Source organism: Taeniopygia guttata, chromosome Z (genome assembly GCF_048771995.1).
Source record: "Taeniopygia guttata chromosome Z, bTaeGut7.mat, whole genome shotgun sequence".
In the NCBI taxonomy this organism is placed as follows: domain Eukaryota; kingdom Metazoa; phylum Chordata; class Aves; order Passeriformes; family Estrildidae; genus Taeniopygia; species Taeniopygia guttata.
The window spans coordinates 2612015-2634266 of record NC_133063.1 but is presented as its reverse complement, the minus strand read 5'-3'; the positions used below and the strand labels follow the sequence as shown (position 1 = coordinate 2634266).

The 22252-nt window shown below is 47.1% G+C and overlaps 2 protein-coding genes and 1 long non-coding RNA gene across 6 annotated transcripts in view; 1 reads left to right on the top strand and 2 right to left on the bottom strand.

Annotated features, from left to right (window-relative positions):
* The first annotated feature begins 143 nt into the window (after positions 1–143).
* LOC140681706 (uncharacterized) lies at positions 144–19085 on the top strand. 3 transcript variants are annotated; one of them, XR_012052808.1, is made up of 5 exons: positions 144–314; positions 1351–1525; positions 2305–2501; positions 16719–16882; positions 17519–19085. It is a non-coding gene; the product is annotated as an uncharacterized lncRNA (long non-coding RNA). The 3 variants fall into 3 exon arrangements; XR_012052809.1 differs by lacking the exon at positions 144–314 and adding an exon at positions 324–461 and having other exon boundaries at positions 2305–2497; XR_012052807.1 differs by lacking the exon at positions 144–314 and adding an exon at positions 324–461.
* On the bottom strand, positions 4715–6366 carry RAX (retina and anterior neural fold homeobox). Its single transcript, NM_001243734.2, is given in 3 exon segments — positions 4715–5167; positions 5748–5977; positions 6099–6366. Coding segments are annotated over 3 exon segments (951 nt in total).
* The window catches only part of LOC100220399 (protein ERGIC-53), a 24429-nt gene continuing 15159 nt past the window's right edge, over positions 12983–22252 (bottom strand). For both annotated transcript variants that reach the window (XM_030258641.4, XM_030258642.4), the window contains exons 12-14: positions 20944–21110; positions 18939–19026; positions 12983–13625 (exon numbers count right to left, since the gene is read on the bottom strand). In XM_030258641.4, coding sequence (XP_030114501.1) covers positions 13398–13625; positions 18939–19026; positions 20944–21110 — 483 coding nt within the window. In that variant the 3' untranslated portion in view covers positions 12983–13397. The remainder of the gene's footprint in view (positions 13626–18938; positions 19027–20943; positions 21111–22252) is intronic.

Below are 22252 nucleotides of genomic sequence, written 5' to 3'. Positions count from 1 at the left end.
CGTGTGTGCCCGGGAGATGACGCTGCCCCGCAGCCCCCGGCGCGTTGCCGGCAGCTCCGCTGCGCCCGGTGGCGAAACTCGACCGGGACGGGCCGCGACCTCCTGCTCCCGCCGCCTCCGCCAGGCGGCGCCCTCGGCCCGGCCGTGAGGGGAGCGCTCCGCTGAGCCCCGGGACCAGCCGAGGCCGAGCCCCGGCCGTGAGGGGAGCGCTCCGCTGAGCCCCGGGACGGGCCGAGCCCCGGCCGTGAGGGGAGCGCTCCGCTGAGCCCCGGGACGGGCCGAGGCCGAGCCCCGGCCGTGAGGGGAGCGCTCCGGTGAGTCCCGGGACGGGCTGAGGCCGAATCCCGGCCGTGAGGGGAGCGCTCCGGTGAGCCCCGGGACGGGCCGAGTCCCGGCCGTGAGGGGAGCGCTGCAGTGAACCCCGGGACGGGCCGAACCCCGGCCGTGAGGGGAGCGCTCCGGTGAGCCCCGGGACGGGCCGAGGCCGAGCCCCGGCCGTGCAGGGTGTCCCGGTGCCCTGCGGTGCCAGGTGAGCCCGGTGGCTGCGGCTGTTTGCCGTATCTCAGTCGCAGCCCTCTGCCCAGCTCTGCAATCCCAATCTTTATGGGGCAGAAGTGTCATATGACACAGGGATGACTGCCAAATACCAGCTAGTTTTGACATAATGCCTTGGCAGAACACAGAGATGCTCAGAGAGGAGACACAGTATTAATTCTACTAGAGAGACTGGTACTGTCAGCGTCCTGGTCTAACGAGCTTTTGGGTTCACGCCTTTTTATTTTGTTTTTGTGAGTTTGTTTGTTTATTTGTCTGGTTTGGTTTGTTTTTTGTTATTTGGGGGGTTGTTTGTTTGTATTGGGCTTTTTGGTTGTTTGGTAGGGGTTTTTTGGTTTCGTTGTTTGGCTGGGGTTTTTTTTAGTTTTGTTTTGTTCCACTATTTTCTCCAATGCTAGCATTTTGTGGGTGGGTACTCTGTGGCTGACAAACTACTGATGAAGGTCCCAAGGTTTATAATAGCGACAAAGGAGGACGGCAGACTGCATAGAAGAGAAAAGCTGTAACACTGTAGCTGAAGGGAACCCCGCTGAAGTAATGTCTGTTGGACTTCATAGTACGTCCCTAGAAATGAGGAAAGATGTAACAAGGAGCTTTGAACAGCTACATGAGATACTGCAATAGTTAGAAACTGAATGCCCATAATTGAAATTCCTGTCAGATGTAGCCAGGGCAGATGGAAACAAGACTGTTCAACTTCCTGCGCAAAAGAGGGGAATAGTATTGCCCTCAGCCGCAGCAGCTAGTAACAGAAATTCAAACTATGGCTGAGCAACGTGTGTTTTCATGTCACAGGGGCTGTGAGATACCGTGGCAGTAGCACACGCAACAGCCAGCCCACTGCTCCGGAGGGAATGACAGCTTCCGAGCCATCCAGCAGGGACTGAGGGCCCCTTCTGCACACAGAGACAAGTCCTGCTCCACCGAGAACACAAAGAGCTGAACCTCAAGTCAAAATTAAAGAGCTCAGGTATCTGCTAGTTTTCTTGAATATTGACAGGATTTTGAGCAGGGATGGAGAGAAGGAAGGGAGACCAGAATATACTCTTGAGAACAAATTCTGTTGTGACATTTTCCTCATAACTACTCATTCTCTGGCAGTCTTTTATCTGTATTATTATTCCTTATAAATTCAGGTGTTGAAAAGAAGTCAAGTATGCACACTAAAAATACTATGTTACTAATACAGTTTAAGCAAAAGAAGAAACAGACCACTCAGAAAGCCATGCTAATAGCCTTAGCAAAGTTAGAGTAAAGAAGTGGTTAAGGATCTAGATGATTTAATCCAGTTTTAAGAAAAGGTTTTAGAGTGAGCAATTAGATGCTGTTTAAGGAATTAATCGCTAATGGGTCATTAACTCTGACTGGTATTGTACAATTAACAAGCCGAGGCAGGATTATTAGACTCAGCACCCAATTAAGGAGGAGAAGATATTTACAACAAAATGAACAAATGGGCTTTTAAAATGGAATGGAACAATTTGAAAGAAAGTGTAGGAACACAGAAAACTAGACAGGCTAGAAGAAAGATGTGTTTGCATATGCCTCTGTCTCTTTATTTGTCCACTTATGTGTAGCTAGTAAAATACTCATTTTTAGCAATAAACTCACAGCTTTCCTTGAAGGACATGAGTGCACAAAGTTGATCCACTTACAGGGTTCACCTTATACCTGTACAACGTATAAGAAAGACCTGTTCAATATGCCAATAAAGGAACAACCACTATATCTTGCCATAATCTTTATTAGTTTGCAGGTGCTGAATCGGGACCTTATTAAAAGTGAGCAGGCATCTTCAGCTGCTACTTCTGCTGCCCCATCATTGTGGTTGTATCTACTGCCAGTCTTTGACTATCTCAAGTAACCAAGCATCAGCGCTGGTGACAGCTGATCAGGAATTAGAGGGCTTCTTTCCAGCGGCTTTACAGGATACAGAAAAAATGTAGGTAAGAGAAAAGGGAGGGTAGTAATGCCAAAATATGGCATTAAGCACTATTGAAATCTTGCAGAGTTGCCTTATTAACCATGAGCAATAAGCACAGGTGAGAACTTTAGAGCAGCAATTTAATGTGCTTACCTGCACATTAAAACATAGGGTTTTCAGCTTCAGAGCCACAACTGGACTGCAGCCAAATAATGACAAGTGAGATTGTTCCTACCCTGAGAAGGAAAAGTGTGCAGAGCCTGTGCAGTCACTCATTAGTGTGTGTCTCTTGCTGACACAAACCAGGCCATGCAGGCACTTCTCAAGCACACCAAGATAAATCCTTCTCTTGCAGTCACCAAAAATGCCATGCCTTCTTGCAACTGGTGATGCAAGCAAAGCTCACCTGTGAAAGGACCACTAGAATAAGACCTAAAAACAGAAGCAATACGATTTTTGTTCTCCTCTTTTACCTGAGTAAGTTACTAGAAGTTAGCAAACTACCTCCCTGGTCCTGACAGAAATGGCAGTTCTTTTCCTGGCAACACTTCCTCTCTCTGCTAAGGAAGCAAAGAGATGTGTGCTGGGAAGGGTGAGCACCACCACAAATGCACACACAGCAGAACTGTGAAGATGAGAGCCCAGCAGGACAGTCTCCCCCAGCAGAGCTTCATTCCCCCCCAGATTCAGGGTGGACTACTTACTTGGCTTCCCTTCATGTCCTGGACCAGCACAGATCAGGAGAGGGAAGCTGGGGGTCCTGAACATAGTGTGTTGCTCTGGTCCAGTGAGGCAGGTTGGATCTGCAGGGAGGCTGGGGACAGAGGAAAAGGCGTTTGAAAACAACAGGGATTCCTATTATCTGTAAAAGAAGCTCTCCATACAATAGATGGAGCTGCTGTGGAGAAGGCTATGAAGGGATGTTTAGAAACTGCTGTCTGAGGTTAAAAAGCTCGCTGAAGTGAAGCTGAACAAGGCTGACATACTTGTTTCTGACAGGACTCTTAAAAGATATGCACAGATTGTGAAAATATAATTAGACGCCAGCCTTTGTCTGGCCACAACGAGTGGGAAATGGTGAAAGGAGAGGTCTCCCAGTCTGCACTGAATCATCCCCAGGACACAATGAGGGCACTTGTGCATCCTTCTCTCTTCCCTAATGAGAAACATTAATTGCCACAACCTCCCAAGTGTGTAGAGCATCCCATGCCCAGCAGAGGAGAAGGAGTGTTTCATTACAGCTTCTCAGCCCTATTACAGGCAGTAACCGAGATAATGAAAAATAAAGATGCCGCAGTTTTAGTTCGGGCAGCCTGGCGACGGGCATTGGGTGGGTAGGGGAGCGGGCATGACCCAGCTCTGTGCCAGCCTCCAGGGGCTGTCCTGGGCAGCCAGAGCAGGCAGGATGAGCCTGCCAGGACCCAGCCCAGTATCAGTGCCCAACCAGACACCGTCTGTCTCTCCTTCTGGGCAGCTTGGCTGCAGGGGGCAGGAGCCTTGGGGGTCCTGCCATTCCCCTTCTTTGCAGAGGCAAGGACTGTCACTGACTCCGGCCTGCGAGCCCACCTGAGCCTGGCACTACTCCACAAGGGCAATTGTGGAAGTGGTGTACCTGGCCCAAGGACTGCAAGGGCTCCAGACCCTCTGTGCCCACTCCCATCTGGGCACACTCTCCATCATGGGGATGCAGACCCCAGTGCCACAGCCAGCTTGGACAGGGTTCTGCTGATGGAGGACAGAGAAGAGCCCACAGCCAGGCATCTCCCACCCCTCCGTGCATCACATGGAGGAGAGGGTCCAGCCCAAGATGCCCACTTGGGCTCAGAAACATGATACACAGCCTCCATGTAGATGGTGCCATTTAATGGTGTAAAAGTAGAACCCCCTTCCTGCAGTCCCCTCAGCACAGCAGTCCTGAGCTCCCAGCCACCTTATATGGCTCTTCGACCTACTGTAGCCTTTATTGCAACTAAAGCATCCAGCCAAGGAGGGAGAGCAAGAGAGATTGTTTTTCCTAAGCTACGATCAGGCCCCTAACTCTTCAGGGGTTGTGGAAAAGGGAATCAAAAGGACCACAAAATACAAAAGCAAGTCAAGGCATAGGGGAAAGGCTAGTGTAAGGGACAGCCCTCCTGTGCCTGGCCATCTGCGGCAGCTGAGGCAGGGTAAGAGTGTCCCTTGGGCCTTCTGGGATGCGCCTTCCCCATGGCTTTCTCCCAGGTGCTGAGAGGGAGTTCAGATTGTCTGCCAGGGCTTGCCAATGGACTGGATGTGCTCCTTGGCCTTCAGCCGCAGGGCGGCAATGCTGGTGTTGCGTGGGTCTGCCTCATCCAAAGGGAACTTGTCCACAAAGTTGGCCCCACACTGATAAGGTGGCGGTGGCCCCATGGCCCCCAGGGGCTGCAGCGCATGGGTCATTGCCGGAGAGTTCAGGAAGGGTGGTGGCGTGTAGCTGCTGGGCAGGCTCTGTGGTGAGGCCACAAAGCCAGGCAGGGTCTGCAGGGCCGTGCTGCTGGGCACGGGTGGGCTGAGCCACGTCTCCAGGGGCAGGCTGCTGCTCAGAGGACCTATGGGTGTTGCCTGCGGCGAGCGGTTGAACGAGAGGATGGGCGAGTCCTGCAGCTTCATGGAGGTCACTTCTAGTTTCTCCTGCCGCCTCCACTTAGCCCTTCTGTTCTGAAACCAAACCTGCAAGCAGAGCTGTATCAGCCAGGCCCTAGGCAGTGGAAAGAGGCTCGCCTCTGCAGCCGTACACGCAAAATAGAGTGAGGGAAAACACGCCTTGCTGAGCCGGGGCAGAAGGGAATTTGGGGGGCTCAGGCGTTCCTCCACGATCTGCAACCCTGCGCCCGGTGGAAAGCAGTCCCGGTGGAGCTGGCCCGCCCATCCACCCGCCACTGCCGTGGCACACAGCACATTCAGCAGCCCCGGGCTGAGACACGCCACTCAAAGGGCAGCAGCACCGACGACACGGCTGCCGGACGCAGGTCTGCCCCGAGCCCCGTGCTGTCCCGCCGGCCGGGCCGGCTCGCGGCTGTGCGGCAGCCGCGCCCAGCGCTCCAGCAGGGCCCCGAGTGTGGCCAGAGCCGTGGTCCCGAGTGTGGCCGGAGCCGTGCTGCGGTCACGGGCCTGCGCGCCGCACCGGGCCTGCTCCGGTCGCCGGGACCACGGGGCTGCACCGAGGCGCGTTGGGCTGGGCCGTGTGTGGCTTCCCGGCGCCGGGGGCCGTCGGGGCTGGGCCGTCGCGGGGGGCCGGGCCGGGCGTTACCTGGACGCGGACTTCGGGCAGATTGACCTTTATGGCCAGCTCCTCGCGGCTGTACACGTCGGGATAGTGGGACTTCTCAAAGGCACGCTCCAACTCGTGAAGCTGGTACGTGGTGAAGGTGGTGCGGTTTCGCCTGTGTTTCTTCTTGGGCTGTTCCTCTTCCGACGGCTTTCCCTCGCCGCCGCTGCCAGCGGGCAACTCGGGGCTGGCGCTGCCAGGACAGTACGGTTCTGCGAGGGGAAGACAGGGGCGTCACCAGCAGGATCTCCCCGCGGGGCTTTGCCCGGGGCGTAGGGGAGCAGCGCCCACCCGTCCGCCCCCCAGTACCCGGCGTTCGTCCACAACGCTCACCTTGGAAGCGCTCAGCGCGGCCCTGGGGCTCGGGCGGCGGCTGCTCTCCGGGCATCTTGGGCAGGCGATGCCGGGGCCCCCGCCGGTCCGCCTCCTTGGTGCTGCTGTCGGGCGGGAAGGCGCCCAGCAGCCCGTCTTCCTTGGTGAACCCCAGGATAGCCTCGATGCTGTGAAGCCTCGACGGGTTTCCCCCGGGACTCCGCGCCGCCGGGCCGGCCAGCGAGAAGGCGCCCTCGGCCATGGCGAGCGGGGCGCCGGGCGGGTGCATGAGGCGGCCGGCCCGGGGCTCCGCCGCGGCTCTGCGGTCTTACCCGGCCTCAGGGCGGCGCGGGCAAGTCTGGCACGGTGTCGCCGGGCGGGCTGGCCTCCTTGGGGCGGGGGAGGAGTGCCAGGGGGCGGTAGGCGAGAGGGAAGGCGAGGCCCCCGCACATCTTCGGCATGGAGGGGGAGGCAGGGCATCTCCCGGCCCCCGCCGGCCGCCCCGCCCCTCCCCACCGGCTGCGGCCCCGGCCCCGGCCCCGGCCCCAGACGGCGCCGGGCGATGCCATCCGGGGCCCCCGAGGCGGGGCGGGGCGGCCCCCGCTGCAGCCGGGGGCTGGCCCGGGCCGAGCGCCGCTGTCGGAGCCCCTGGGCAGCGCTGTCGAAAACAGTGGTGGGACGGGCGGCCAGAGGCGTGCCGGGCACGGGGGGACAGAGCCGGGACGGCGGGAGCCGCGGCAGCCGCTGCCGGGGCGCGGTAAAGGGGACTCAACGAACAGGACGGGAAGAGAAGGGGCGGGAGTCCGGGGGTGCCGGGTCGGAGGACAGCGGGTCCCCGGAACGGCCCTGCGCTGTTCGGCGGCTCTCGGAGCCTCGCCGCGTTTCTCTTGTCCGACGGCTGCAGCCCAGATCCCTCCCAGACGGTTTGTAGGTGCGTCGGTTTCACGGCGGGCGCTCGAAAGCTGCCCTGCGGGACGATCCGCGACTCCGGCCCGACTCAGGGGCACTGGGTAAACGACGCTGCGCTGGTGCTCTGCGGTACGCTCGCCCTGCGAGCCTCCAAATGCATTTCACAGACCAGGTGCTTCCGGGCAGGATAGACGCAGGAGGTGGGCTCAGCCTTTCAGACTTCACAAACCCGAGGAAGCTCTAAGCAATATTTGCGAGGAAATTCAAGTACGCTGCTATGGGACAGAGCTTGTGATTCTGTGACCCTGTACTCCACGGTGCGCGTGGGCCTTGGGGGGGGGGGGTGGGTAGCAGGCAGGGCATGGCTTCATGGGGGATGCACAAAATGTTCTTGGAGGTGAGGCATGGAGCCAAATCCCACACATTTCTCTTTGTACTTGGCTTGGTGGCAGACGTGGACCCACCGCAGGACCAACCAGGTAAAGGCGTCAGGTCTCCTGCACCAGTCTTTCCCCTGCTTTTGTTTTTCTGTCACTTTCACACTAGCACTTCCCAGTTCCTCTGAGGCACCAGATGCCTTTTGTCCCAGCTTGTTTACGTGAACAAACTCAGTAACATCCAGAGTGGTTTTCAGTCTACACTTAGCTTTGAAGATGTTTCCATTTGAAGCCCGAGGAGAGTGTATGTGAAATAAAAACACCGCTGCTACTGCTCGTTCTTCCAGACATATTAACTAGTCTAATAAGTATAACCTCTCTCAATAAATCTGCATTTTAAAAAAAATTCTCCTTCTGCCTCAACAGGCTCCATATCGTGCAGATTTTTTCAGAGGAATCACTTCAAAGATTGGCAGTGCTTGCTTCTGCCAGTGTCCACACTTTTTGCAGGTTTATGTTCCGATGTCCCGAAGTAGATTTCTTTTAGGAGTGCATGGCTTTTCCTAGCTCTAGGTGAGGTTTGCCTTCACTGACTGCTTGGGGGTTGGTTTGAGGCCGAAAGAACTCAGGCATCCGTTTGCACGGAGAGGAGGCCAACAGAAGAGACAAGAAAAGGTTAATGTGGCTTTTGTGGACACTATAAAAAGCCAGTCAATACCATTGTAGGGACATTGGAGGGTACTCAAAGCAATCAGCCAGGGGCCATTGTGTTCCTTTAATCTACATGTGTGTTTCCCAGGAACTCTATTAGTGAAAATGAATGAACTGTGCAATGTCCCTAATTTCTTCTAATTTGAAGCTGGGGGTTTACAACATTCAAAATCAGCACAAAACACACCTGTCCCTCTAGAAGTCCTGGGCAAAATTAGGAATCAGTTTTGCTTGTTGTAGTTAAGAAATATAGGAATATGAGATGAAGAAGCAAAACCTCTTTAGTCAGTAACATAAGGGGCATTGGATCCTAGCACAGATGCTTCTTTTGGGGTACTTGTCAAAGTTGTCAATTACAGAGTCAATACTTGATTTTTTTTGCTGTTAATCACAATATGAAGGCAGAAAAAAAAGCCTTCCAGCCCTGAAGCACGGTGCTTGAGTCCTACACAGGACACAAGAGACCTTCCTCCCTGACAGAGAAGGCTCCTTTTTCCTCAGGAGTAGAATATTCCACTTGTGTTTTCCATGTGGAGCTACATTTGTCACTGTAGCATCCTTCTTGCGGGTGAATGGAATTGTTGAGAGAGGAAGACACTCCCTTGATCCCAATTTGAAAAAATACCTGGAAAAAAACCCATAACCGTGTAGGCAGAGCTGAGAGAGCTCTGACTCTTCCAGCTATAGATCTGTCTTTTCTCTCTTGCCATGCTTCAGGCACAGACTGTGTGACATGCATGAGGTGTTAGAGTACTCCAGGGAGGGAAAAAGTCTGATGGTTCCTCTGATTGCACAGAGGGTTTAGATAGGCAAAGAATGGTAACTGAACTTTTCCCTTTGGGTCTGATGTCCTGGTTGTCAGTTGAATCGCTTGCAGCCCTCTGGGAGATGTATCGTATTAGTATGAAGCCTCAGAAACTGATCCTGTGGTACATCCCAGCTTTGCAAAGACCATTGACCTTTGCAAACTTGTGGAGGCAACTAGAATCAAATTTGAGAGTATTTGTTAGGGGATGAAACAGGCAGGGTTTGTTACTCGCCTTTCCAAGGGTTACCCCCATTCCATCACCTTTTTATTTTTTTGCAATGCATTATTAAAATTTCTGCTGAAGTTATGCTTGGAAAGTAACAGAAGTTCTCAAGATGAACAATTTGTAAAGTGCAGCAGTCTGCTGTACCTCCTTCCTGTACATGTATAGTGAAGACTAAAGGGAAATTGTTTTCATCCTGTAGTCGCTGTTGAGACATACTCAACAGTGGACGTGGACGTGGTTTCACACAATGAAATCAGCACCATAAAATGCCACAAGTTCCTCCTTCCTTTTCTCCTGCCTTTTCTTTATGCCCAGGTGAAATAATTACTGCCTTGCAGAGCATAGATTTGCAACTGAAGTCACACTGCAGGAGAGACATCACTCTCCAGACCAAAGATGTGCAGCAGGGAGGACCTCCCTGAAAGATAAATGGGGCTTCCAAGGTCAGACTGCAAATCAACAGGAGGGAAGCAAGGAAAAGGAGGGAATATTCACCTAGAGAGAACCTGCACCCTCCTGCAGTTTTCATGCTCTGTATCATCCAGCAGATTGTTAAAAACAACCAGAAAAAAGGAATTTCTCCTCCCAAAAATTCCACCTAAGGGTGCAGTTTCAGAACCTTCTTGAAAGCATTATGCATGAGGAAGCTGCTGTCTCCTCCTGTCACTGTGTTGCTCACACTTCTGTTGCTTTTCTGCTGAGACTTTGCTTGATCTGCCCAGGAGAATCAATCAGCTGTTTTCTCCACCTTCCAGAGTCCTGTCTGGCACCCAGGAGTTGCACAGAGATCTTCTTGTCCTGCTGTCTGTCCGGGCTGTGGGTATGGAATAGGCTCTGGGAGCCAGGCAGCCCTTTGTGGTGGAAGCACCATGGACTGGGTGTGAGGGTGCTGGCATTTAGACTTGCCATGCTCACAGGGAAGGAGGGGAGGTTTATGCTATAAGGCTATATTAACACAATCCTTCTTTACTTGTTTTCCAATTAGCCTAATTGAATTCGGATTGCTTAAGCGTGGGCACTAGAGACATTTATCTTGATGGGATGAGGGTCTTGAGCTACAGCGATCCTATTAACACTAAGAACCCAAATCCCAGGTAGGGTCCATCGAGCAGTAGCTGCCACGTGACCTAACCCTTTAATCTGCTCCTGACAAAGACACATGGACACATAGACGTGTCCCTGTCCACTCTCACATGTGTGTTGCTGCAGGCACACGTGTACATGTGCATTTGTGCACAGATATGGACACAAAGATTCCCAGACTCTCATACCAGCACATGTGCACATGCAGTGGCTGCCCTGTGACCTGTCCCCAGGGCTAAGCACCTTGAGAGCTGCATGTATGTGGGGTGGCCTCACCACCTCCTACTCATGTGCCTCCCCAGGCCTGTGGCTGGTGGCTGAAGATGAGAACAGCCGGTGCTGGAGGGATGAGCCCTGCAGGTGCTGCCAGGAGCAGGCAGCCACCTTCAGCAAGCTGAAGATCAGGCTCCTGCTGAGGGCAGCACAGATTTGCCCCCCTGCCCTGGCTCTGCCACTCCAGACTAAATGTGGGAGCTCTGGTCTAACAGTGGTGACAAGGCAGCTCACTCCTGTACCAGCAGCACTTCAGTGGGGCTGGGCTCCCATCTTGTGTCAGTCCCAAGCCCCCTCCCAGTCCTGCTTGTCTCTGCCAGCCCTGACACTTTTTTTGGAATCTCATTAATAATTTGTTTGGTGATTCTGACTGTACTTTCTTCTCTGACCCTTTAAACTGTGAAAATGCTGATCCTATATCTGCTGACAAATTTTATTAGATCCTTTAAAGCACCAGATGCTTTCAGTAAGATTTTTGGGATGTCCCAAGCACATTTTAATTCAAAGGTCAAAACCCTTAGGCTTGTTTATTTTGGTGTTTTATAGATAGAACAATTCGGTCTGTAAAGCAACACAACAGTGTGGGGACACCACCCAGATTTATACCAATGCAGATGGAAATGCATTAAGCCTCACAAACTTCAGGCTGGTTGAGCTGAGCTGGTGACTCTTATATCTACTTTATGTAAAGACCTCCTAAAGGACCCCACTTGTCTTTCCACATAGATAATTAGATTCTGCAGTGCCATGTGAGAGCAGAATCCCAAGAGGACAAAATCAGATCAGAAGTGTTGGTGATTTTAGGCAAAATACCTCTGATACTTGAGGGACCTGCTGAAGATAGGTTTTGTCCACTAAAGAAATTACCTGTTGGATGAGAGCCATTTAATGCACTAGGACATTCTCTGGAAAGAGCAAGGAAGGTCAGAACTTGTCAGCTCTGTGTTTCCTAGGTAAGAAGGAAATGAGCAACAAAAAAATGCCTATTTTCTTAACGGAGAAGAAAATGGGTAACAGGTTTTCAGGTAAGTCTGTTCAGTTTATATTTGATGAGTGATTGATGAAAGAACTTTCCCAAGCTCTATTTGTAGGAAGGAATCTCAGCTTCCTTTTACTGCTAGCAAACTAGCTGTGTTCAGGGAAACTAGAACCTACCAATGAGAACATTTAGCATAAGGTTGGGAGGAGTGTTTTTAGAAAGTGTTTGTGTGCTCAGCAGAAACATTAGGAAAACTGGCAATCAACTTGAAATGTAACAAAGGATACTGGTCAAAAATAGCTAAAAGACAGACAAATAAATGTAATTTGACATAATTAACCACGATCCATATGTGATGAACACACAAAGCTGCATGCTGCCCTCTCTGTTTTTTTGCAGACGTGGAGGCAGGCACCACTGTGACTGTCAGTGGTAATGAGATTTTTAAAGGCAGCAGTTTTTCTCTGTCCTTCTTCTGTATCTCAGTGTCTGTGCCAGTGCACCAGGAGATCGTAGGGGGACTTTCCCTTGCCGCCTTGGCACCCAGCAGCTGTTGGAGCAGGAGGGAGGGGGGAACCTCTCTCCCTTGCCCTTCTCTCTGCCTCACCACAGAGGTGACTTTGCCAAAAGGAGAATTCAGCTTCCTTTTCAAGTCACCAGTAAAACGCTGCAGGCATAGCACAGGCTCACATCCTCCCTGAGATGCTGTGCCTGTCTGCACCTTGTCACTGTCCTGGTGTAGCTGTGGGTGACTGCTGACCCCTCTACAGGGAGGAAGACAAGACAAAGAGAAAAAGAAGGAAGCAAGCAAGGAAAGAAGGAAAAGGGAAAGAAAGGAGATAAATCAGACTTAGTGAATTTGTTAATTTAAAAGGATTATTTTTACTTGATTGGCTGGAGACAGAGAGAGAGAGAGAGAGGGAGAAAGAAACTTAGAAACCTCTAGGAAGGTGCTACATGTATTCATTTCCAAATATGTAATTTCCAGGCTATCTCCTGGAGAACTTACAAAGCCATTAATTTTATAGAATTTCTTGAGAGTAGCAGCCTGCATGTCCCATAGACACAGGGAGATTTAACATTAGTGAGAGCTATGCCTTTCCTCAGGTTTAGGTGCCCCACCCTGGCTTACCCTTCTATGTTTAGCCTTCGGTGGAGACAACTCCCAGAATCAGTGTGGGGAGCTGGTTCTAGACTTGTGCCAGTACCCCCAGCCCCAGAATTTGGCACACAGAGCAGACAAGCAGAGAGTCACTGCTGTCCCTTGATGTTTGAAGTGTCTTTGAGAGGCTGGGAGATGAATGCAGACTGGAGAAGCCTGCATTGCTCCAGAGCAGGACTGAGGGCCAGCAAGCCTTACTTTCCTACAGGTTCCCACTCAGTGTATATGACAATATTTTTGACCCACACTGTTGAGTTACATGCTTCGCTTTTTGCCTTTTGCTACACTTAATTCAGAGACGATTTTAAAAATCAAGGTTTTGCAGCAAATGTCAATATCTGAACACTGTGTTTGCCTCAAGATGCTTGAAACAGATGTGTTCTTATAAGAAATATATGTGTTTATTTCTGAAAGCAGGATTAAATGAGTGGTTACCTCTATGTGATGTATCAGAAGTACAATTTTGTTTGAACATACACATTTAACAGCATTTCAGTCATGTGGAAAAAATGGAAAAAGGCACATTTTTCCCCCAATATTAACTTCTTTAAAGCCATTTTTTCCATGGGGGAAAAAGTTATGTTCAAAACTGAGGATCAGTTCTAACTTCCCTCTAGGCAGTCCCAGCAGGTAAATTTTTACTCTTTCCTCAGGGTTTTAAGTCTCTCTTTCATCACTTTTCTATATTTACATTGAATGCTATAGAGCTAAGTGCATCTCTCTGCCTGCTGTCCCTCTGCAGCTCCAGTAACACAAGACTGAAGTTACAGCCTTTGGGCAATGGTAGCTCATCTACATCATGGAACATTTCTGCTCAGCTGCCTGTTTCATCTCAGTGAAGGTGGCTTGTGCCTTTTCTTTGATGGCATCCATGTCCATATTCTGGATGTTCTGCAGCTGGCCCAGGATAGAGTCCTTGTCTTCTTCCTCCTCCTGATCTTCTGCCACCATCTTCTGAAGGTCTTCTGGCAATCCCACATCATCTCCAGCCATCTGTATTTGATTCTCATCCAATTCACTCTAAAGCAGGAAACAAAACCAGCAGATAAGAGTATTTCTGCTCTCCCAGGATCTACCAGTGAGCCCTCTTGTTTTCTTGTTTTTTAGGTTTTTAGGGGGAGCCAAAACATGCACAGATTTTTCAGTCGATTTTTTTTTTTTTTTGTGTGCAGTTTGTGAATTCAGGGCCTCAATCAGCCTGCATAAAAGGTCGAAGGTTTTTTGGGCAATGTCAATTATATTTCTTTGAAGGGCTTCCGCACCATCAAAACTGAAGCCCTCAGTGTCACTTGCCATTTTAGAAACCTTTGCCGTGCTGATGGTGCAGGAATTCTATTTCAAGTTATTTGTGGCCCCCCAAACCATGCTGCAGGACACTACCAAGCCTGTCAGCTGCTGTGCTGTACCTGTCAGCTTGTGGTCAATGAAACAAAAGCTTTAGAAGAGCTGTCGTACCATTTCCTCATTTGATTCTTGGGCAGGGCGGGTGGGGGGAATTTTTAGGTATCAGCACTAAACTGAAGCCTTCTGGAAGAAAGATGCATTAAACTTCAGAATGAATTACTGGAAAAAGGGTCCCCCATCTTCCCAAATCATGTCTGAACTCTATCTGGATCTTTGGTTGGCCTCTCTGAGTTGTGATGAAGAGCAGGGGCTGCCTGGCACATAATCAGTGTTGCAGTGCTGGTAAGTGGGGTAATAGGAGGACTTGGACAACAACAGAGAGGAGGGAAGTTGGTTGTGAATCTGAGAAAGCAAAGGGAGACAGGAGAAGAAACTGGTTAAGAAATTAAAAGAGCTGAGATGCAGTTGCCTGCCCACTGAAACACTCCATCAGTGGGATTATGTCAATTTTTCAAACAATGGTGATTTTGTTCACATTTTCTGGTGGATTCTGATGGAGCCAGAGCTCAGAAGAACAGGATATTTCGACACAGTTCACACATCAAAGATAAGCATTAATGCCTCATTACATCTCCAAAATTAACCATGACAGCAGCAAAGGCCTGATATGAATAAGCAGCAATGCTATCAGCAGGAGGTGTTTTTTAGAGTGAGGGGTCTGGGTTTTGCATGAATGAAAGGACAAATGAATGCAAGGACATATATGAGCAATGTCTCTGTTGTTGCAGGCCTTGGCGGGGACAGGCAGGCTGGGGGTGGTCGGCTGAATAACTACTATTTATGGTTCCATATTTCTACATTTTATGTTTGCAATTACTGTACATCCCTTTAATCTGATTTCCCCCCATATCTCCTGTGAAACTGTAGGGAGCTCTAGCAGGATTGCTACTGCTATGTTGAGAAAATGGGTGAGGGCATCTCTTCACCTTTTTGGTAAGAGTTGCTGGAGTCAGATCTGTGGGAGCTAGAAACAATTTCCCGAACAGAAGAGGTATTTTTTATTGATTGTGTAGCAGGAAAAATTGTTTTAAGCTTTTATTCAGCAACTGATGGCTATGAAAGGAGTTAGCACTTTTGAAATCCTCACCAGTAGCAGTAGAGGATAATAAAAAAATGTTAATTACTGATATAGTGTCCTTAATCAGACAATCACACATATGCTTTACTTTAGACTTATCTCTAATTTAAGGCATCATCATTGCACACTACTGTAGTGATTCACATCTTTGGCAATGTGAACAATTGTCTGGCATGTTCTTGCATCAAAGCCTGCTGTCCTGTGGAAGTATGGATGTGATGTGTAACAGTTTGGGGATTCAAAGTGTTCTCTGACCAAAAAAATATATATTGAGATACAGTCTAAAGCAGTACAATTCTGCCCAAGCCAGCTGCCTCTACCCACTTGGCATTTAGCTTTAATAGACCTAAAACAAGCTTCTGCAGGGTGGGGTTGCTCAACAAGAAGCAAAGAGGCACATTATACATGTATGGCCTCTTCACTTCCTTGTAAAATTTGAGTGTTTGATGCTTGTTTACTTTGATTTGAAATGGAAAAGTGAACACAGAAACAACATCTATTTTACTGAATTAAATATGCCTGGCACTGGTCTCTTGCCCCAAGGCCAGCTGGCCTGGAAAAACCCACTGGGATGCTATTGAACTCTCTCCCTACCAAACAGGGTGGTCCCATCTAACTGCCGATTGGAAATGCCTGTCCTAACTCCCAAACTGGCCGTGGGAACTGCTTGGGAGAGTGCCCAGGCCAAAACTGGGTCAGACATTATTCTGACAATTCAACAGCATAGGCGATAGAGTCTGAGTGCATGGTAATATTTTTTGACCCTGATTATGCATCTGATGTAGTCAGTCCCATATCTGTTTTGCTGTAGATGCAATAGAGTTCTATACATATACAACGATACACAGGTAGTTGTGAGCAGAAAACTGTCTAAATATCTGCTTTGTTACAATTTGACAGTAAAGTCCTCTGCCCAAATTAAGGTGCAAGGATCCAGTTCAAGCATACCAACTTTATTTTGTAGCATTAAGTGTGTACAGAAATGAGAAAGAGAGAGAGAGGGAGAAGGATTAAGATACTGCAAGCAGGAGATGGTCACCATCTGATATCGCAGGGGAAATTCCTTCTCTGGCTCCCACGGGTAAAGGATACAGTTTAACATGAGACAGCTCCATGTCTGCTGGGCAGGAAAGGCAGTATTCCTCAGGGAGACACAGGCTCTGCCCACAGGAAAAGCAATGTCCCTCAGGGAGATAGCTTTTTTCAGTAAAAGTTTTGTCAAGCTCCCTCAAAGGGAGACAATGCCCTCCAGGAGGGGAGAAGAACAATAAAAGTTTGGTTTTGCTTGTTAAACACCACTTTTGGTCCTCTGAACAACGATGTTAAAGTCTTCTGTGCAACTTAAGGAGCAAAGAAGACCAAATGCTGGTTCAACGCTGCTTATATGAAGTCTACTTGTAAACAAAAAACATCAAAGCTCACAGAATAATCCGCAAGAGAATCAAACTCTTTTCCAGCATCCCTGTGTGATGTACTGTTTTCCTTATGCCTAACTTATCCTGTCATAACATTTACCTCTGCTTGTGTGAAGAGATCCTTAGGTAGCTGACTCCAGACCTTATCCTGTGATTCATCACCTACAATGCACCAGTAACATATAAAATCAGAGTTCATCTTGCCTTGACCTGCAGGTGGGACTTAAATTAGCAACACAGCAGCACCACTGTCCTTATGCCACTGAAGGGCCGCAAGTACCTCACAAGCAGTGCAAGGAGCCAAATGTTGGAACCAGCAGCCTTCCTCCCCAGAAACACCCTCAGAGAATCCAGAGATCACAGCTTGGAGCACAGAGCTGGTGAGTGGGGACTGCTCTCTCCTGACATCTGCACTGGGACCCCTTTTTTTCCACAGCTCACCATCAACTCATGCCCCTATGTTTAGACCTTGCAGCAGTTCATTGATTACTGAATCCCAGTTCAGGAAAAAAGAAGCAAGTGGATAAGAGAGTTTGGTCAGTTTTTAAAAAAATCAGTTATTAAAATATTTATGTCTGTATTTATATAATATTTTTAAATGTTTTGTATTAATGTGATGCACTGAATACGCCAAAGATGAAAAAGTTGTCCATAGATCAAATGTCTCATGGCTAAAAACATCTTTCTGATGATAAACCTAAGTTGACAACTCTGTTAATAGGATTAGGTTCATTAAGGGTCTACTTTCTCTTATAAATCTGGCCCAGATAGCATGGAGCTTTAGATTTTACATGGCAAAGGGGGGCCCTGCTTAGTCCTGAATTTCATGCTTTTACTTAAAATGCTTGCTAGTGATTGATACTGGTAATATTCAATGTTTCTAGACCATACTAGGCTACCTGAAATGACGTTCAATTTTCAAGATATTTAATGCATTATCACAAGTCTAAGAGCATATTCCTGCCAGAATGTTGTATTACAGCACTGAATTTTTTTTTGTTTTGTTTTTGTTTTAGGGACATGTTAGCATGCATATAGTAGTTTCATTTTCTTCCTGCTAGAACATGTTTTCATTGGGGCTGATGAAAACCATAAAAATGCTATATAGGGAGAAACAAAAGCAGGAAAATGTATTCTGCAATATTGTTTTCTGGCTTAGAGCTACTCTCCTACCTTGGAGACAAGTCTTCTATTGTTGTTACTGATATATGGCTCCAGAGAGTGCTTGGTACATGCCAAAGCCAAGATCCTATTGGAGATGGGTCAGATCCCCACTGCATACTTGTGTGTCTATGAGGTGCTCAGCCAAGGGGGACTGGTGACCTGGACACCATCTCCAGCTGTAAAAATCACTACAAGTGGGAGAATTTGAAAACCAGAGCCACCCAGCTCCACTGATGTTCAGTTGAGACCTGAGCACTCAAGTGTTCTGGAGCTTTCCAAAGCAGCTCCTTTTGAAAGCGCTGGCAAGACACTGGGTAAATGCTGTTCAGGAGCTGTCTCAGCCTATGCCTCCAAAAGGTAAGCAAAGCCTAATGATATTTTACTCCTCAGCTGCTTATTAAAATGCTGGTGTTTAGAGACTTAGGCCTCCAATCCAATCAATCACTTAAAATCTTGGACTTAATTTTTTTGCATAATTAATCTTTCTGTAATTAAACTCATCCTCAGGGTATGTTGTCCAGCTAGAGCACCAGAGGAACCAGGCTCTTAGGGGTGGCATACATCTTACCTGAGTTCAGATGTCACCTGGCCTCCCTCTGGAAGAGACACAGCCACTGGGAAGTGACCCAACTCCACCTTAAAGGCTTATTTAAAAGTTTGGCTAGATGAGGCTACAAGTGCTGGTCTCTTTCTGTTGATGATGAGTCCCTAATGACTTGTTTGGATTAAGCACTACATTTTTAGTAGCTAAATTTACAGGATCTAGATTCTTCAGCTTCCTCTGTTTTAATCAAAAAGCACGGGAAAGTACTGATCAGAACATGAGTAGTAATGACTCAGAGCTGGCAGGTGAGTAATACAAATAAACTCTCAAATTGCTAAGAACCACATATCCTTGAGGGGTATAAATGAAATATGCCAACCTCTTCCCAGCAGTGACAGGTCAGAGCAAATGTGTGATACAAACCCCTGGAAAGAGTACTCTGTCCTATATTACCTCTCTGCTGCCCATGGCAGAAGCTTACAAAATAAGACAATAATTTAAAAATTTGTTTGAAATAAGTTGCTTGAAGCTTTTGCTTAGCTTACAAAATAACACAATAATTAAAAAATTTATTTAAAATAAGTAGCTTGAAGCTTTTGCTTTCAATATTTTGGTTTTCCTGGAAAGATTTGACAGTGCTAAGATCACTAAAGAAAAAGGAATGGGCAGTTTAAAATTGGTTGAAATTTGGCCTCTGGACTAGATGAGCTCATGAGCTGCAGGCTTACCTTGGGCAGTCTGTACTTTTCTCTCAGGTGAACCCTCAGAACAGCTCGCTCTGCTTTTTTCTGTGCAAATGCTGCATCTCTTTCCATCCTGGAAATCAGAAAAAATGTTCCTTCAAGATGCTAATAAAAACAATCTTTGGCACTAAACCAGTTGCTTGGGTGCAAAAAGCTACACATGAGAGTTATTCCCCAGATTAGTAACTTGTTCAAAGGCAAAAAAGGAGCAATGCCAATAAAGTGATGCCAAGGGGCCACACTTCCTGTGCTTCTGTCACCTGTGAATTTTCCTGGTCTTTGTTTGTGCATTCATTGTTTCATGAAGGCAATGAATTCTAAAGCTTCCCCACATGGAAGACTAGTGACTTCATCTATAATTTTATAAAATGTTTTCATTAGATTTAAGAACTGGTCTGCACCTTTTTTTTTTTTTTTTTTTTTTTTTTTTTTAGGTTACATATGCATTTATTTGCAAAACATGTCTCCTCAGAGATTTTTGGTAACATTTGATAACACTCACCTTTCACCCCCCCACCCCCCCGCCCTTTAATTTCTTTTTTCCCCAGTAGCATTTTCATGGAAGTTCTATTGCAAAATTGATCTTGTTTCGGTATAGGTATTTTGGCACATAAAAGCTACTTCCAGAATGAAATACTACTTTTCCTCTGCTTCCAAAATGACTGTTTGGATTTCTCTCCCTCTAAAACCAAAACCCCCACAAACAAACCTAAAATCTGAGAAGTACCCAAAGCCTGGTTGGTTACAAGTTCAAAACTGCCTGAGCACAAGTTCAGCAAGGCATGCTTTACTTTTCTGGTCTCCATTCCTGCACAGCTGAACACTGGGCAAAATCCATGGAGTACTGAAACAGGACCATGCTCTGCCCATGTCAGAGAGTTCTGACACAGCACCACATTTCATCCAGAGGTGATCTTTTCTCTTAGAGTTTCTAACTGTCCCATATAGATACTCCTGCCCTGCTTCCTCAGTACAGTTCAGCAGGGAAAGGATACATGCCCCACCTAAAAACAGTATAGAAGTAATTCTTTTCCCAGGCATTCCCCTATCCCAGGAATCCTGTGTTTCTTCTCAGTCTCCATAAAGCATCTTCCTGCCAGCAGGTGGTCATTTCTCTTTTAAATATCACTTGACAGAAAGCAGAACAAAACATTCTGTGCTTTTTTCCAAACCAAATGACCCTCTTCAGGGCTTCCTGATTGAAATGTCTGATGCTAAATACAGACCTGGATACCTCAAATTCCATCAGTCATTAACCTGGCACCTATAATCATCTTACAGGAAGGATTTACACAACTATATTATGTAATTGACCATTAGAGGAACAGATGCATTTGAGATTTAAAAGTCAATAGTTTTATTTATAATTATGCATGGTTTGAACTCCTACACACACCAAGTCCTCCATTTTACTTGTTTTCATAAACACAGCAAGTGATAAATACTGTCTTTAAAGACAAAATTGAGACTTCATTGATTTTAAAGTTCTGCTTTATTTAGTAGATTTTAGAAAAAAAATAGCCATCTTAAACCTTTGCTCAAGGTAAATGAGCATGCGGTACTTTTTCAGGTCTACCATAATAAATGTGGACAATGAAATATTACATCTTGAAAGTGTAGTCCACATGGAGTTCTAGGACAAATTATATACATTAGAGAATTAAATCCTGCACTACAAACATCATGGGAAATTTTTCTAGATAAAATAATATCACCTAGGAATGAGTCCAGTATATCAAGCTGTGGAGATAGCAGGAAAGCACAGGAAAGTTGCTAGATGGGGAGGAGGGGCAGGAAGAGGGAATGTATATTTTACCATTTCCAGTTGGGGAACTTCTATTTTGGAAAATCTTTCTAGCAAAGATTCATCTGCTTAAAAAAAAAAAAAATAGTGAAAAGCAGCATGTTTTGCTTTTTCTTGGGTTATTTTTATTTGCACAAAGTTACCAAGAATCAGCCCCGTACTCATAATAAGGGAACAGGTACTCACTTCTCCTCAACCATTTGCTTTTGATATTCCTCATACTCCTCTCTGGTCATTCCTGCAGCTGCTGCTGGATCAGAAGGAGTGCTTTCTTCTTTGCTTTCTTCTCCTCCGCCTCCAAGTCCCAAATTCTTTACCTGGTTGCTCAACATACTTTTCATTAGAAAGGCCATCTTCTCAAAAAAAGAAAAAAAAAAAAAAAAAGGAGCTATAAGAAAACAACTACAAGAAAACCAAACAAAAAATGTTTTCAAACACAACAGTTGTAACCGAGAGGGTTTCTACAGCCACATCAGCTCCTCAAGGGCACAGTGCTAGTGAAACGTGAATGCCAAAACCAGTTTGTCAGCCATAATCTGGATTAAAGAAAGAACTCCTTAATATATAGAGGCAGATGGTTCCGATTACTCCAAAAAAAATCATTAGATGCAACTACCTACTTTTTCCATTAATACTTTAAGCTAGTTGTACACACACACAAATCAACTAAAGTGTGCAATTTTGACATCTTCAGTCTTGAAGTTTGCTCTCACTTTCACAGAGATCACAACATTCCCTGGATCTGAATTTAAAACCTGCTTGACTCAATAGTCATAGTAAAATAGCAAAATTCAGGCTGTTGAGTAGAAAACCCTCAGATCTGAGATTTGAAAACTTGAGTTCTTCATTAAGCAAAACCCCTTATTTTTTTTATCCATTAATATTTTATCCCACTGGACAGAAATATTTTGTGTGGTTTTTCTTCAGACCCTCTTCATGTGGTTGGTTTATCTTGCAGATGAATGAGGCATCACTGTTATGATGACTTTATTTCAAGAAAGTAATCCCAAAGAAAGCAAGTCAGATCTTCCTAGTGTTCTTTCTTTCGGGTTTCTGTCAGCTCTTTCCCAGACTGTCTCCATCTAGACCCCTGCTTTGGTGCTACATAAAACACCTGCTGTTTGTAATCCCAACTGCTGATAAAGGATGAATAAATCTGAATCTGTATGCCAGAAAACAGTATGGATACCTTTTGGATCTAGATTGTTTCTGTTGGCCCTTATCTTTCTAACCTTTAGTCACATCATTAGCTTCAGGTGAAGATTTCCAGGATCTGCCACCTAGGTCGTCATAGACTATTTTGGGAAAGAAAATCAACTGCTAGGTTTCCAAAGTTCATGACTTTGTGTTTTGAGCACTTATCCTACTGCACTGACTGCACATGCCTTAATGCAACATTCTGGAATTTTGATTATCTAAATGGTTCACCCAGCACTCTCGTAATTTCAATGAGAACTGAGAGATGGGAGGATTCCAGTTTGCCTAATACCTTAAT